The sequence below is a fragment of the Ambystoma mexicanum genome, chromosome 3p, assembly GCF_040938575.1.
Source record: "Ambystoma mexicanum isolate Mex_15411 chromosome 3p, UKY_AmexF1_1, whole genome shotgun sequence".
In the NCBI taxonomy this organism is placed as follows: Eukaryota; Metazoa; Chordata; class Amphibia; order Caudata; family Ambystomatidae; genus Ambystoma; species Ambystoma mexicanum.
Window position 1 is genome coordinate 854,063,567 of NC_090925.1, and position 15,174 is coordinate 854,078,740.

The window sequence follows — 15,174 nt, forward strand, 5'->3', positions numbered from 1 at the left end:
ACTTTGTGGCATTATAGTCTGATGCTGTGGTGAGTGAATTAAGTGCCGGATGCTGGGTGCGGTGTGCTGGGTGTCTTTTGGGAGGTGTAAGGGCCATTATAATAAGGACTATATAAAGGGCTGTTAGGCTGGCTGGGCGGCGTGGGGCAGGGAGTGTGAATCAATGTTGTGAGTTGAGGGTGAACTCTTAGGCGTTATGGTAGTGAAGAGTAGCTGTGTGGGGGCGTGCAGCTGGAGTGAGACAGGAGATGACAGAGAGGTTGTGCGGATATTGTTGGGCAGTGGCAGGACACAGGTAGGTAGCAATTCAACAAATAACTACAGTGCCTAGATTCGATTATCCATGTAGGGCAGTTAAAGGCTAAATGAGTGCAGGACACAGGTAGGTAGCAATTCAACAAAAAACTACAGTGCCTAGATTCGATTATTCATGTAGGGCAGGTAAAGGCTAAATGTGATGGGCCGGGGCATGGTTGCAGGTTACACAATGGCTTGAATGCATATACAGTAATAAGATGCAGAGAGCAATTTCATGAGGGTAGGCAAGACAAGTAAATCAACTAAGAATGGTAGTGGTAGTACTTTTGAGATATGTGCATTCAATAGTAGGCAACTTCAAGGCATGACATATGCAACAGTAAGGCAATGTTCGGACAAGTGCTAAATCAACATGGCATAGCTGAAAAGCTTAAACAGTGCAGACATTAAAGGCTGAGACCTCGTGCTGATACATGGAGATGCACAGACTGGGAAACAGAGCATGGGAAATTGAGTTTGTGCTGATTCAAGCAGATGAGCGTCGGGATACAGATATAGGGGTTGATGCAAAGCTGTTTCTGAGGAGGCGATAAGATGGCCAGGTGAGGCACCAATTAGTTCAAACCGCTTACCAAGGTTGGGTAATCAGGCAAGCGGTTAGTAGAGCGAGCCGTTACCTATTATCAAGGAAGGTGCAGTGAGGCAAACGTGGGCAGGATTATCTCCGCTTAGGTCATGATTGTAAACATAATTCTAGTGGAGAGACCAGGTTAATGGGAATAAGTGAACAGTGTATGATGGGGCACAGTAGTACTTAGCTGAGGATCAGGAAACTGGTGAGGGAATCCGTACTGGTAGGCTAGCGGTAGTGTCCTCACGGCTCTGACACGGCCGAGGACAGGCAGAAGACAGACTCACTAGCCTTATCAGTCGGGCCTTAACCAGGCGGGTCCAGCTCTCGCCTTCCGGCGATGACGCTGCACGATTATGGGCAGGTTGGGCCAATCACAGGGCAGGCAACGTGGGGTGGTTGCTAGGCGACCTCAGTAACAACAGAGGGGGCGGCCATCTTAAGATCGGGTGCTCGTGTGTGGTAATGGCGAATTGTGAGATTCTTACCCCACAAGTACCCCAACGAGTCACGTTAGGCAGCTTATTTCCAGGAACGCAGCAGAAGTCAGCTGGGCTTCAGTCACGTCGGGGATCTATTTGTGCAGATCGTAGCATCGCAGCGGTTCTGCTAATGCAGCATCCACTGTGAAGGGTGCAGGTGGAGGAGGGTGGTGGGCTCCAGCCCTCCCCTGTCACTGAAGAGGGGCAGAATCAACCTCGGGTTCATTTGGAGAACCCGAGGTAGATTTTGCAATCCGCTTCCCTGTGCTCCGGATGGAGACAGTAGAGGCACTGCAGGTGTTTGTCTTCCACAAACACATTCTGCAGTCCGCAGCTGGAGCAGAGCATAAAAAGGGAGCTTCCCTCCTTCTCCTCCGACATGGCCCGATGGCCTTCTGGAATCTTCGACGAAACTTTGACTATTCTGGCCGTTGAGGGGCATTGAAATTGACAGACAAACAGATCCCTGCTTGTCGGCCGATGTAGAGCAAGGGCACAAAGGCTCTGTGTGACAAAATAAATATATCTTTTTTACCGAAAAAGCATGCAAAACGTAGATCAGCTAGCAGAGCAAAACACGAGGACTCCCAACACTTGAATGTGCCATGCAGTAAAAATCTGCAGCTGGCTGCCAGAGGAGGGGCTTAGGGAGAGGGCAGTCATTGGCTGGGGGAAGTATGACCCAGAGCTCAATGATTGGTTTTGAGGAGAAATACAGTTTGTAAGTGAAAGTGAAACTGTTTTTTCTTTTACTGAGGATTCCCAGCCTGACGACAGGAAATATTCATGAGCATATGAATCCATGCCAGACCCCATGCTGGAGAACCTTTGCTTTATAGAGAAATGGGTAGTATAGCTCAGTGGCAACTCGCTCGTCTTGGAAGCAAGACGACGCAGAGAAACACAGGTTCGAATCCCGAATCCGTGCTTAGACACTTCTTCAGTGTTAAGCGTGTTATAACTAACCAATTATAGACTACCGTTTTTGGGGATTCTGTTGCAGACTTTTCTTTTGGAATTTCATAAGAAAGTAATTAAAATCATTCAATTTACCGCCAGTATGCACCACCCATTGCTTGCAAATCCTCAGGCAGGAGTATCTGTCCTAACAGCAGGCAAATCAGTTACATCACCCTCTGCCATAGCTATTGTATCAAGTGACAATTGCAGAGGGTACTCTAAATTCTCAGGTTGTACATTAACAAATATATTCTTAATTGCAGAAATCTTCGGTGTTGGGCTTTCTCAATATCAACAACGTGTGCAGCCTTTAAGCCACAGGTTAGAAACCTGAAGGTGCCATTTCAGTCTTTATTTCCTCGGAGGCAGACAGAATTAATATAAGAGCGCAAGTAATTTGTTATGGTACTGGAATTTATACAGTGCACCACCGCTATAGGATCACCAATTATTTTTACGGCACTACAAAATGAAGACAGTGGGCCTCATCACCAGTTGGGTGGTAGCCCTTCAATGCGGCGGTAACAGTGTTACCGCCGCATTTAGGGGTCCGCACAATCTCGAGTCTGGTAGCATTTACCCCCGAGCTATAAGCTGGGGGTAAATGCACCGGAAAAATGCCAATTTGTGGTGCAATTAATGTGCGGTAATACCAACCAGCGGTAATTGCACCGAAAATTCCCTATTGGATCCAATGGACCGAATGGGGAATTACGTTTACCACCCAACCCGTGATCCGTCGGTAACACTGCCAGACGAGTGGGCGTAACGCAAATACAGTTGGGCGGTATCCCAGTCGGGATACCGCCCAACTCATGATGAGGTCCAGTATGACATGCATTACTTACCGTAATAGCATTTCTAATTATTTTATCTGCTTAGATTCACATGCTGTGCATAAAGTCTGACAACTAGTGGTAACCGCACAGTATTGCATCTTGTCTTTCGAGTATCGAAAGGGGACGTCGACATGGGCGTGCCTGTAACACTATCCCTAACGTGACGTGTAGTGTACCCAAAATCCCTCACGCGTCGAGGTCCCACTGATTGTATTTTTTCTGACCTGAGGGAGCCTTATGACTATCGTGAGTGAGTACAGAACAGAGAAGAAGTATTAAGATGTCTATGTTCCTTCCATCCGGGCAGGGAGGAAGGGTGGGCACATGTGAATCTAAGCAGATACAATCATCAGCAATGCTATTACGGTAAGTAATACATGTCTTCTGATGCTTGTGAGTCTGCTTAGACTCACATGCTGTGCATAGACTAGCGAGCAGTACCCGGAGTTGGTGGTGAGATGTGAGAAGGAACAGTAGTGAAAAGATGTTTTAGTACTGCTTGTCCCACCTGAGAATCAGACCTAGAGTGAGTGTCTAGGCAATGGTGTTTTGTAAAGGTGTGAACAGAACTCCAGGTTGCCGCTTTGCAAATGGACTCGAGAGCAACATTTGCAATCAATGCTATGGAAGCCCCAGGGCCTCGAGTAGAGTGTGCTCTAGGCTTGAAAGGCAGATCTCTCTTTTTAAGAGTGTAGCAGAGTGTTATGCAATTGACAATCCACCTTGAGATGGCTGATTTAGAGACAGGATCCCCTTCTCTACCAGCCGCCACTGAAACGAAAAACTGGTTTGTTTTCCTTAGTGGTTTAGTTCTTTCCAGATAGTACATGACTGCCCTGTGCACATCCAGTGTGTGTAGGCTTCTTTCCACCACGTTAGTGGGGTTCTGGAAGAATGTGGGTAGTTCTATTGACTGGTTCACATGGAAACTTAGAAATAAATGTGGGTGCAAACCGTAGGTAAGTGCGCAGAACCTTATCTCTGTGAATTGTGACAAAGGGGCTAGAATAGAAAGGACCTGTCAATCACTGACTCTCCTTATTGAAGTGACTGTCACTAGGAAGGCGGTCTAATAAGTGAGTGCTTTGAGGCTTGCCTTGTGCATAGGTTCAAAGGGAGACCCCATAAATCTGGTTAATACCACATTTTGGTCCCATCCCATTTGGTTAGAAATAGGGGGATGAATTATTTTAACCCCTTCCATGAAAACTTGAATTACAGGGATCTTCCACCAAAACACCTTCCGCTGGGACATGGTATAGGCTGAAAGTGCAGCTAAGTGGACCTTCAGGGAATTAAAAACTAGACCAGAGTCTAGTAGGTGAGTCCGGTATAGTACAATATGAGTAGGAGAGCAATCAATGGGATTGATGCCCTTGGAATTGCACCAGATGACGAAGCATTTCCATTTATTGGAGTTGCTGCTCTGAGTATATCCATGCATCTCTGAGGGAGTTGGAGGTGCCTGAACTCTATGACCTCAGGTGCCAGGCCACTTACTTGAGAATCTACGGGCATGGATGGTGTGTTTCCCCCCTTGTCCTGAGATAGCATGGTGTATGGGCAAGGCAGTTTCATCGAAGGAGAGAGAGACATCTCTATCAGATGGGAGAACCAGGGTTGGCGGGCCCACCAATATCATGGTGACTGGGTTCTGGTGGATCTTGCGCACAATCTTGTTGAGTAGGGGAGTCGGGAGAAAAGCGTAATCAAATGTCCCTGACCATGTTATCCAGAGACTGTTCCCCTTGGATCGGTTCTGAGGGTACCTGGAGGCGTAATCTGGGCATCGCGAGTTCTCCAGAGTTGCGAACAAGTCGATCTCTGGGTAGCCCCATTCTGCAAAAATGTTGTAGACGATGTCTTTGTGTAGTCGCCATTCGTACCCTAAGGGTAGTGGGAAGTCTCTGCTGAGCACGTCTGGCAGAAGATTGACTTCCCCAGGAATGTGTTGAGACAATAGGAACATCTTGTGTTTGAGAGCCCACTTCCAAATGTTCTGAGACAGTTTGGATACGCCTGGAGAGTGAGTGCCCCCTGGCTTGTTCAGGTAGCACATGGTCGTGGTGCTGTCCACGAGGATCAGTACTGTCTTTCCCTGCAACTGTGTCTGAAAAGCCTTCAGAGCTTTGAACAGCGCTAACAGCTCCGACAGGTTTATGTGGTTGGATGCTACTGCTGGGAACCAAACGCTGTGCACAGTCTTTTGAAGGAGGTGAGCCCTCCACCCCATGAGAAGTGTGCCCATCGTGAGAGTGGCTTCTACTGCGGGGTTGGTGAAGGTCTTCCCATTCAAGAGGTTTTCCCTCGACCACCACTGCAGAGAGAACGAGGGCTGCAGAGACAACCACAAGATCGTCCCATTGTCCGCTGGCCTGACACCAGTGGCTGTTGAGCCACTCTTCCATGGGGTACATGTGCCAACATACGTGAGGAACCAAGTAAATGCAGGATGCCATCATCCCTAACAGTCGCATGGCTTTGTGTACCGTCACCTCTCGACTGGCTACATACTGAGCGATCTGAAACAGCATGTTTTGAACCCTCTCGTTGGAGGGCAAGACGAAGCCGTCTTCTGTTCGAATTCGGTCCACCAGAAACTGTTTGACTCGGCTGGGGTCAAGGCTGTATTTCTTCTCGTTTATGGAGAATCCCAGACTGAATATTAGGTCTATCGTCCTTTGGGTGATTGACAGGCATGTTCCACAGGTGTCCCCTGTTATGAGCCAGTCGTCGAGGTAAGGATAAACCGGGATGGATTGCCTGCACAGGTGAGCTGCTGCAACTGCCAGCACCTTTGTAAATACTCTTGGGGCCGAGGCAATGCCGAAGTGAAGGACCGTGCACTGATAGTGTTTGTTCTCTATCATGAACCTTAGGTATTTCCTGTGTGCCGGTAACATTGAAATATGAAAGTATGCACCTTTCATGTCCAATGTTGCCATGTAATACCCCTGTGTTAGTAGCGGGATTACTTTGTGCAGCGTTATCATCCGAATTTTTTGTGGTTTGACAAATTTGTTCACTGGGCGCAAGTCTAGCACAGGGCGCATGGCGAGATCCGTTTTGGGTATAAGGAAGTACACTGAATAAATACCCTTGTTTACCTGTAGAACGCTCAGATGAGCTGCTGCAACTGCCAGCACCTTTGTAAACACTCTTGGGGCCGAGGCAATGCCGAAGTGAAGGACCGTGAACTGATAGTGTTTGTTCTCTATCATGAACCTTAGGTATTTCCTGTGTGCCGGTAACATTGAAATATGAAAGTATGCACCTTTCATGTCCAATGTTGCCATGTAATACCCCTGCGTTAGTAGCGGGATTACTTTGTGCAGCGTTATCATCCGAATTTTTTGTGGTTTGACAAATTTGTTCACTGGGCGCAAGTCTAGCACAGGGCGCACGGCGAGATCCATTTTGGGCATAAGGAAGTACCCTGAATAAATACCCTTGTTTACCTGTAGAACGGGGACTTTGATTGTGCCCTTTTCCTGCTGGATCTCGACCTCTTGCAGCAGGATCTTCAGGTGTTCCGGTTTTAGACGCCTGGACTTTGGTGGTCTGAAACGAGGTGGCCAGCTGAACTCAATGCAATAACCGTGGGTGACGGTCTTGAGCACCCACTTGTCTGGGGTAATCCCCTCCCATGCATGTAAGAATGATGTTATAGGTCCCCCGACCAAGGAGGCATGGGAGGGAACCCGGATCTGTGAGTCATTTCTGACTGGAGGCCGGGGAGCCTCTAGGAGTGGCATTATGACCCCTTCCTTTCCCACGGTGCTGTCCTCTAGGGGGATACTGATTGGAGGCAGCGGACACTTGTCCTGAGGACCAAGTGTTACCCGTTCCATATTGGTCATGTGGGAAACGTGAGTAGGACTGTCACCTCGCTGCTGAAAGGGCTTTTGAGTGATCTGATTTAAAGACTTCAAAGTCTCATGTTCTTTTTTCGGGGTTTCCAGTTCCACATCTACAGCCTTGCCAACAGGTTAGACTCCTCCAGCGGTTTGTTGAAGAGAGACGCTTGTGTCTCGGGCTTGAACCCCTTAACCAAGCATGTCTTTTCAAAAGGGTACCTTGGGCCAGGGTTCCCCCTGCTGTTTCTGCAGCATCTAGGGTGTTTTTATGGATATTATGATTTACTTGTCTACCCTCTGGGCACCGTGGGCAAACATGAGCGTACTGGTCCGGGGACTTCCTGCAGACTCTCCTGTAGCAGGTTCCACTGTACATCGCAATAACTGGCCAACAGCGTGGTATTGTTGGCAATCCTGGTGGAATACGCTGCTGAAGTAGTGACTCATTTCCCTAGGGCATACAGTTTTTTGCAGTCCTTGTCTGGCGGTGCCTCACACGTGGACAAGGGTACCCCTGCTCTCTTTCTTGCTGTAGTGACCACGAGAGAATCTGGATGGCATGTCCCTGAATATAAAGAGGGTTAATAGGGGAGGGACAAAGAAGTGTCTCCACCTGGGGGTTCACAGCCCTTGTCCGTGAAGGTGTCAGTAAATAAGTGGCAATGCGCCTCTTAATGGAGTTTAGTAAAGGGATAGCCTGACTGGCAGGTGCCATCTCCTTCAGAATATCCTCCACGAAGTCAGAGTCCTGCACCGCTTCTTGCGTGGCTATTTGAAAATGTTCGGCTGTGTGGGAACATTTTCATGGCAGATGCCTAGTGGGGAGGCGGGAGGATCCATACATATTGGGTCAGGATCTGGGGTATTGGTAGGTGACAACCATGGTGGGTTATCTACTGGTGGGTCATCTTCCCAATCTGGGGCCTGGTCAGTGTAATCCCCAAATGGATCTGCTTGTAAAAAGGGGTTTTGGGGAACCTCATCCTGATCAGTCAGGACAAAGACTTCCTCATGAAGAGGGCAGGAAGTCCTCTGAAATTTTAAAACTGAACGGTAAAGCTCCTCGTCACTAGGCCTTTTGGGCGTGGTAAACTTTTCTGAGAAGTTTACAAACTTTGCAAGCCTATCGATACACCCCTCAAACCTATTCCTGGTCCATAAAGAGGAGCCAAAGGGGTCCACAGGGGGGAAGGGCTCCTCCTGGGGATCTACCTGCTTAGAACATCAAGATTTATTGGAGAGTGTTCCAGATCAGGGCTGGGGACTATCAGCATAGTCTTCCTATCGTTCTGGACGTGTGGACCTGTCTTTCAACCTGTCCTTAGTCTTATTGGCCACCGAAACAATCTTTGCAAGACTCTTGTGGATGTTCGGCATCTCTGGGAGGGGATTTGGCTGTTCAAACGTCTTCGCTAAAGATTTTGATGTAACCTGAACCAATGCGTCGGCACGATCTTAACAGGCGTCTCAACGGCCTTCTGACTTTTGGTGTTGACGCCCTTGTCTGCAGAATGCCCAGAAGCATGTCGCTTACGTGGTTGCGGGGAGGGCTGCCAACTGCGTGGATAGTCGGGAACCGTCGAGTAGCTCGACAAACCAGTTGGCGGCTTGGACCGTCCCGTCGAGACTGTACTGCGAGTTGTGTGCTTACCTTTATGTGTAGTGGGTGCGTCCCTGTACCCGGGATCAACACTCCCCATAGAAGAACCATTGTCCTGCCTGCCAGGGATGGGGACGGACGATTCGGTGCATAACTGCTCAGATGAAAGGTCGATGGCATCCATATCGGAGCTACGGCCGTCGATTAACTCTCCGTCACTCACTGTGCCTGTGGCGGCGGGGGAGCTATCCTCGGCCTGCATCAAGGCGTAGGCCACCCACCGTTTGATTCAACACTCTTTGATCGTCTTAGGACGAAATAGCTGGCAAGACTGACAGGACACCTCATGGTGTTCTAGAGGGAGACACTTATTGCACCTATGGTGCGTGTCCTTCCAAGGGAACTTGCCTTTACAAGAAGGGCAACATTGAAAGGGTGTCCTGTCCATAGCACAGGTTTAGAATAGCGACAGCAAAACCAGAGGGGCAAAGGGAGGGGAAAGGGAAATACATTCTTGAAAGAAATGGAAAGCCCTGGACTCCACTCTCCCAACGGTATAGACTGGCCGAAGGCCTGGCCACGCGGTCGACAGCGTTGACCAGAGCACCAGCGTCGAAGTCCGGGGTAGTCTTCCGATGTCTTTGGCGGTGGCAAACAAGTAGTTGTCCATTAAGGGGACGAATATATATATATATATACACCGAGGTTGTGGGGAAGAATATAACTTGCAATTTGTAAGAGCCCCTCATAAGGCGACCAGCTAGCTGGGTGGAAAAAAAACATCTGAGAGCTGAGGGACCTCGACACGTGAGGGATTTTGGGTACACTACACGTCACGTCACGTTAGGGATAGTGTTACAGGCATGCCCATGTCGACGTCCCCTTTCTATCCTCGAAACCAAGATGCAATACTCTGCAATTACCACTAGATGTCGAACTATATGCACAGCATTTGATTCTAAGCAGATTCACAAGCATCAGAAATGTTGTTTTTACTAGTTTTGGAGTTATGTCAGATCAGGTGCAAGTCATTCATGGTCTATCATTTTATTTTGCTTTCTGGTACTTTCTGGTACGTTTACTTTTATTGTTGAAATAACAAATGCCACTAAGTATCAAAACACAAAGGCTACATTTGCTGGATGTACCAGACCTGGGATAAATTGGCATATAGGTTTAAAAATATAATACTACGAGAGAACTAGAAGTGAAGTTGTATGGTTAAGGGGAACTGATGCAGTTTGTACTTTGCTTGGGGACAGTTTAACTTTGGGTCACATCTTTTTATGTTGGTATAGGACATGGCAATAACAATGCCAATGTCTATGACTCAATCCTGGAGTGGAGGAAGTGGCTACAAAAGTAGCTGCCACATTTTGGTTCCGTCAATCTCAGATTCACTATGTCTCACTTAGTAAGGAGCATTATTGGAGTGTTGTAACATAATGCACTTGCCTCAGAGGGTTTATTGGCAGGGCATAGAGGACAGCAGACTTACTCATGCAAGATGGCAACATTGTTTTGTGGTACAAGATGCACCGAGCACCCAATGAACAAATTATGAAAACGTGCACCACAGATCCTTTTTCCACCTCAAACCTATGTTAGTGCGTTTTTCAGATATATTAGCTCTGGGTGACAGGTAATGCTCTCTCAAAGAGACACAAAAATAGAAAAGAAGACAGCTAACCTTTTGGGCGTGAGTAGATCAGAGGATTTAGGCCCGTCACCTTCACTGTTGTCTGATGAGGCTGTGGCATCAGAATCTAAAGAAGAAAAAAGTTGACCAAGTAGTTTACTGCAACAACCTTCAGATTTAAAAAATATGTGCCATTGCCATTACCGTACGATAAATTGCAGTGAAAGCACTGTCATTTTTAAATAAACAGAATGCCACCAACAACTGGAAGGAGAAAAAAAGTTAACTGTTGCTCGATATCAGTTTTATTTTTCCTGCCATGATCTGAATACCAATTTAGAAGTAGTTTGGATTGTAGTTTGCAAGGGTTAGATCAAGTCAATGCAGCCATTTACCACTACAAGACTGGTTCTTGCTCTTCAATTGTGCCAGGTGTGATGTGATGGTCCACCACAAATAACGACGCCGTCGCTGAATAAAATGCAAGGGTGTTTACTTAAAATCTCAATTGTCAGAGTGGCTAATTCCTCTCTTCAATCTCTTGGGGGTTTTAAGGGATTTGGGAATATTGGTGCTAGGGCCGACCCTTTCCTCTCTAGACTTCCCCCGGCTTGAGACCACACCTCAGACATGCCTAGCAGGTTGTTCGTAGTCTACTGATTGGTAACCCCTAACTGTCTCTTCTCACTACAACTAAAGGTGTTCTCCCTAAGTCGTTGGCTATCTGACACCCTAGAGAACTTATAACTCTCCCTCTCCAATCTATTAATGGTTAGTTGCTGGGAAATGGGGAATGATGCCTTCTTTCAGCCAGCGTCATGTACACTCCTTCCACAACCTCTCACCCCTGACCCTTTGCTGTACAAATCCCTTCCAACTGTTCTCCCACCACGTCACTGTCCCTTACAATCTCTCACTCTGCCTTTCCACCTCCACCCTTCTATCTTACTTCCTTTCTCACTCCTGTTCTTATAGCAACTGATAGCTCCTATTACTACTCTACCTGTTTCCTCTTCTCCCTCCTTCTTCTGACTCTACTTCCTTGCCCGTACTATTCTAATCTTAACTCCTCTTCAATTCTGTACCGATAGCTACTCCTTTTCTCCCACTCACTGTCGTTCTTCACGCTATTACCTCGAATACTGATCCCACTCCGCTACTACCACTACCTCGCTCTACTTACTACCATCCAGATTAATTAAGGATATGGTGCTCTGCACACCCCTCTAATTAGTACAAACCCGTCAGGGATATGGTGCCCGTCTCACCTTCTGTACTAGCCCCCGTTTAACCCTCAGGCACTCCCAAGGATATGGTGCCCTGCTCACCCTTCTCTAACTAACTCACACTCTACTACTAATATCCTTTGCTCGCTACTCTCGCCACCTACTACCACCCCACTCTACTGCTCCTACTCCCACTCCCACTCTACCGCTCACACTCCTTTCTCAAACAAACAATCTACAGACCCCCCCTCCTTAACAATATCCTCTGCACTCCAAAACGCTATTGCCTTCACTGGACTCTTGGACGTCCTCCAGCTCCTCCTGTCCTCACCCAACTAACCCACACCTACAGACACAAACAGGCTGACTTAAATACCCTACCCCCTCCCAGAATTGGCCACTTACTTTAACCAATAACTTAGATAGGCCCCAGATGCCTAAGGTGACCCAAGAAGATAGGGACTCTCTTGAAAAAGACATAACTGAGAAGGAAGTAGGGAAAATTATTAAACATCTCCCCAGTAACAAAGCGCCGTGCCCAGATGGATTCCTAGCATTCTTTTATAAAATACTGAGTAGGGACCTAACGCAATTTCTCACAAAATTATATTACTCATTCAGGCAAACAGAGGCGAATAACACGCTCCATGCTGGAGGCAAAGGTCATCCTCTTTGGGAAACCAAAAAAACATTTAACGAGTTGCGGCTCATACTGGCCCATAGCGTTGTTGGACACAGATGCTAAAATATACACAAGGAAATTGGCAGAAAGAATAAAAAACACATTGCCAACTGCGATTGGTCAGGACCAGTCAGGTTTCATTACCGGGAGACAAACGTGGGATGACACTAGAAAGGTTATTCATCTTATAGAGAAATTAGAAGTTGAACAGCTCCCAGCGGTACTTATATCTTTGGATACCGAAAAGGCCTTTGATAGGGTAGAAGAACAAGTTACTTTCTTACCTGGTAACGTTCTTTCGATGGGATGGTCCGACAACGTATTCCATATCTATGACATGTAATCACCACAGCTTTGCTGCTTCGGAAACTTTTTTCGGCGTCTGCGTCCAGCGTTGATGACGTCGATGCGCCGTCGTCGAGGACCTCCTCCGACGTCCGACGTCATCCGATGTGATAAGTAGGACGCACGACGCCAGTAGCCTCAGTTGTAGTTTTTTCCCCCAGAACGTGCGACATTAGTCAACTGCCAGTCAGACACAAAGCCTTGCAGAACGTAAGCTGCAATCGCAAAAGAAATTCTGCAGCGGGGAAGGCAGGGAGGGAGCGATATGGAATACGTCGTCGGACCATCCCATCGAAAGAACGTTACCAGGTAAGAAAGTAACTTGTTCTTCGAGGGGATTGGGTCCTCTGACGTATTCCATATCTATGACAGACTCCCAAAGCAGTACCAGAGCAAGGAGGAGGGAAAGAATTTAGAATCAAAATTTAGAATTGCCAATCAAATAGCAGAGCAAAGGACCGCCTTGCCAAAGGCCAGATCCTGTCCTCGGATGGAATCGAGGGAATAGTGATGTACAAATGTATGTACTGAAGCCCAGGTGGCTGCATCACAGATGTTGCGAATAGGAACACCCCTCTGCAGGGCAGTAGATGCAGCCATACCCCTGGTAGAATGGGCCCGCAAGCCAGCCGGTGGGTCCTTACCCGCCAAGCGGTAACACTCCGAGATGGCCAAAATAATCCAGCGAGACAAAGTCTGTTTCGTCACAGCTTGCCCCAAACGCTTTCCAGCGTAACCAATAAAGAGTCGATCGTCCACTCTGACCCGGGACATGCGTGAAACATAAAAGCTTAAAGCTCTCCTAGGATCAAGCCTATGGAGCCTCTCCTCTTCCTTACCAGGATGCGGAGGAGGATAGAATGCCGGAAGAACAACCTTCTGGGCCAAATGAAATTCCGTCACTACCTTTGGAAAAAAAGAAGGACGAACTCTAAGGACAACCCTGTCCTTGTGAAATACAGTGAAGGGTGGCTTAACTGAAAGTGCCTGTAACTCACTCACTCTGTGAGCGGAAGTAACCGCAACTAAAAACACAGTTTTCAGAGTTAACAGCCTCAAAGGGCAGGAATGTAAAGGCTCAAACGGAGCACCCATTTGAAACTTAAGAACAAGGTTTAAATCCCAACCGGGCACCAGGAAAGGTGACGAAGGGAACACATTAGTGAGCCCTTTCAGAAACTGTGAAATTAAAGGGATTTTAAAGTAAGAACACTCTTCAGACGAGCGCTTAAAGATGGACAGCGCCGCCAGGTAACCTTTAATGGTACCCACTTGCAAGCCCCTGTGGGCCAAAGAAATTAAAAAGGACAGAACCATGGGGATGTCACATGCAAAAGGATCCACATTCCGAACTCTGCACCAGTCGCAGAACTTACGCCAACGGCAACGGTACAGAGACTTTGTTGCTGGCCTTTGGCCCGAAAGCAACACTTCCATCACGTCTTCAGGGAGGTCCCAATCCTTATACCTCAACCTTTCAGAAGCCAAGCGTGAAGGTTGAGGGATCTGACCTCTGGATGGAGAACCTGACCCCCCTCCCGTGAGAGCAGATCGTCTCGCTAGGGAAGACGACGTGGAGGGCAGATGGACAAGTCGAGAAGGTCCGGGTACCACATCCTCCGAGCCCACGCCGGAGCAATGAGGATCATCCGAGAACCGAACTTCCGTAACCTCCGCAGCACTTGCGGGATGACGGGGACTGGAGGAAACGCGTACAGCAGTGGGAATGACCACTCCACCACGAACGCCTCTCCTAAGGCTCCTTTTGGAGGAAATTCCCGCAAGCAAAACCTTTCGCACTTCCGGTTGACACTGGAGGCGAAGAGATCCACTTGAGGGGTACCCCAAAGGGCGAAGATGTCCAGGAGAATCTCCTGAGCCAACTCCCACTCGTGAGAGATCGTGCTCTGCCTGCTCAGAGCGTCCGCCGTCACGTTTTCGTCTCCGGCCAGATGAACTGCCGAGATCGAAACTTCCTGCTGGATGGCCCAGAACTTGAGCTGCATCACCTCACTGCACAGAAGAAGTGACCCTGCCCCCCCTTTTTGTTGAGGTAGTGCATGGCCACTGTGTTGTCCGTCAGGATCAGGACACTCTGTCCTCGCACAGTCGGCAGAAAAACCTTCAGGGCTAGCCTGATGGCCCTCAGCTCCAACAGATTGATATGGAGTCTGGACTCCGACGGAGACCATCGACCGCTGACTGTCAGCCCGTTGGCATGAGCGCCCCATCCCGTGAGGGATGCATCCATCACGATCGTCACCTCCGGCCAGGGAAGCCAAAATGGAGCCCCCTTCATCAAGTTGCCTTCGACGGCCCACCACAGAAGGTCCCGGGCGACCGAGGGCGGCACCTGAACCAGGTCCGACACCCTGCCGGAGGACTGCGACCATTGCATCTTGAGTGCCCACTGCAAAGATCTCATCCGCAGGCGAGCCTCTGGCACCAGAAGAATGCAGGATGCCATGAGGCCGAGCAACCTCAAGAACTCGAACGCTGGGAGCGTCTGGGCATGCTGAAACTTGTGCACCATCTGCTGAATGTGAAGAGCCCTCACCTGGGGAGGGAAACACTGCCCCAGGGAAGTGTCGAGCACTTCTCCGATGTACTGGAGCCGCTGTGTTGGCGTCAAATGGGACTTCTTTAAATTGAGGG

At 48.4% G+C, this 15,174-nt stretch overlaps 1 protein-coding gene across 13 annotated transcripts in view; it reads right to left on the reverse strand.

Annotated features, from left to right (window-relative positions):
• INO80E (INO80 complex subunit E) overlaps positions 1–15,174 on the reverse strand; it is a 657,413-nt gene that overhangs the window by 359,193 nt on the left and 283,046 nt on the right. For all 13 annotated transcript variants that reach the window (XM_069651976.1, XM_069651985.1, XM_069651983.1 and 10 more), the window contains one exon: positions 10,318–10,393. In XM_069651976.1, coding sequence (XP_069508077.1) covers positions 10,318–10,393 — 76 coding nt within the window. The remainder of the gene's footprint in view (positions 1–10,317; positions 10,394–15,174) is intronic.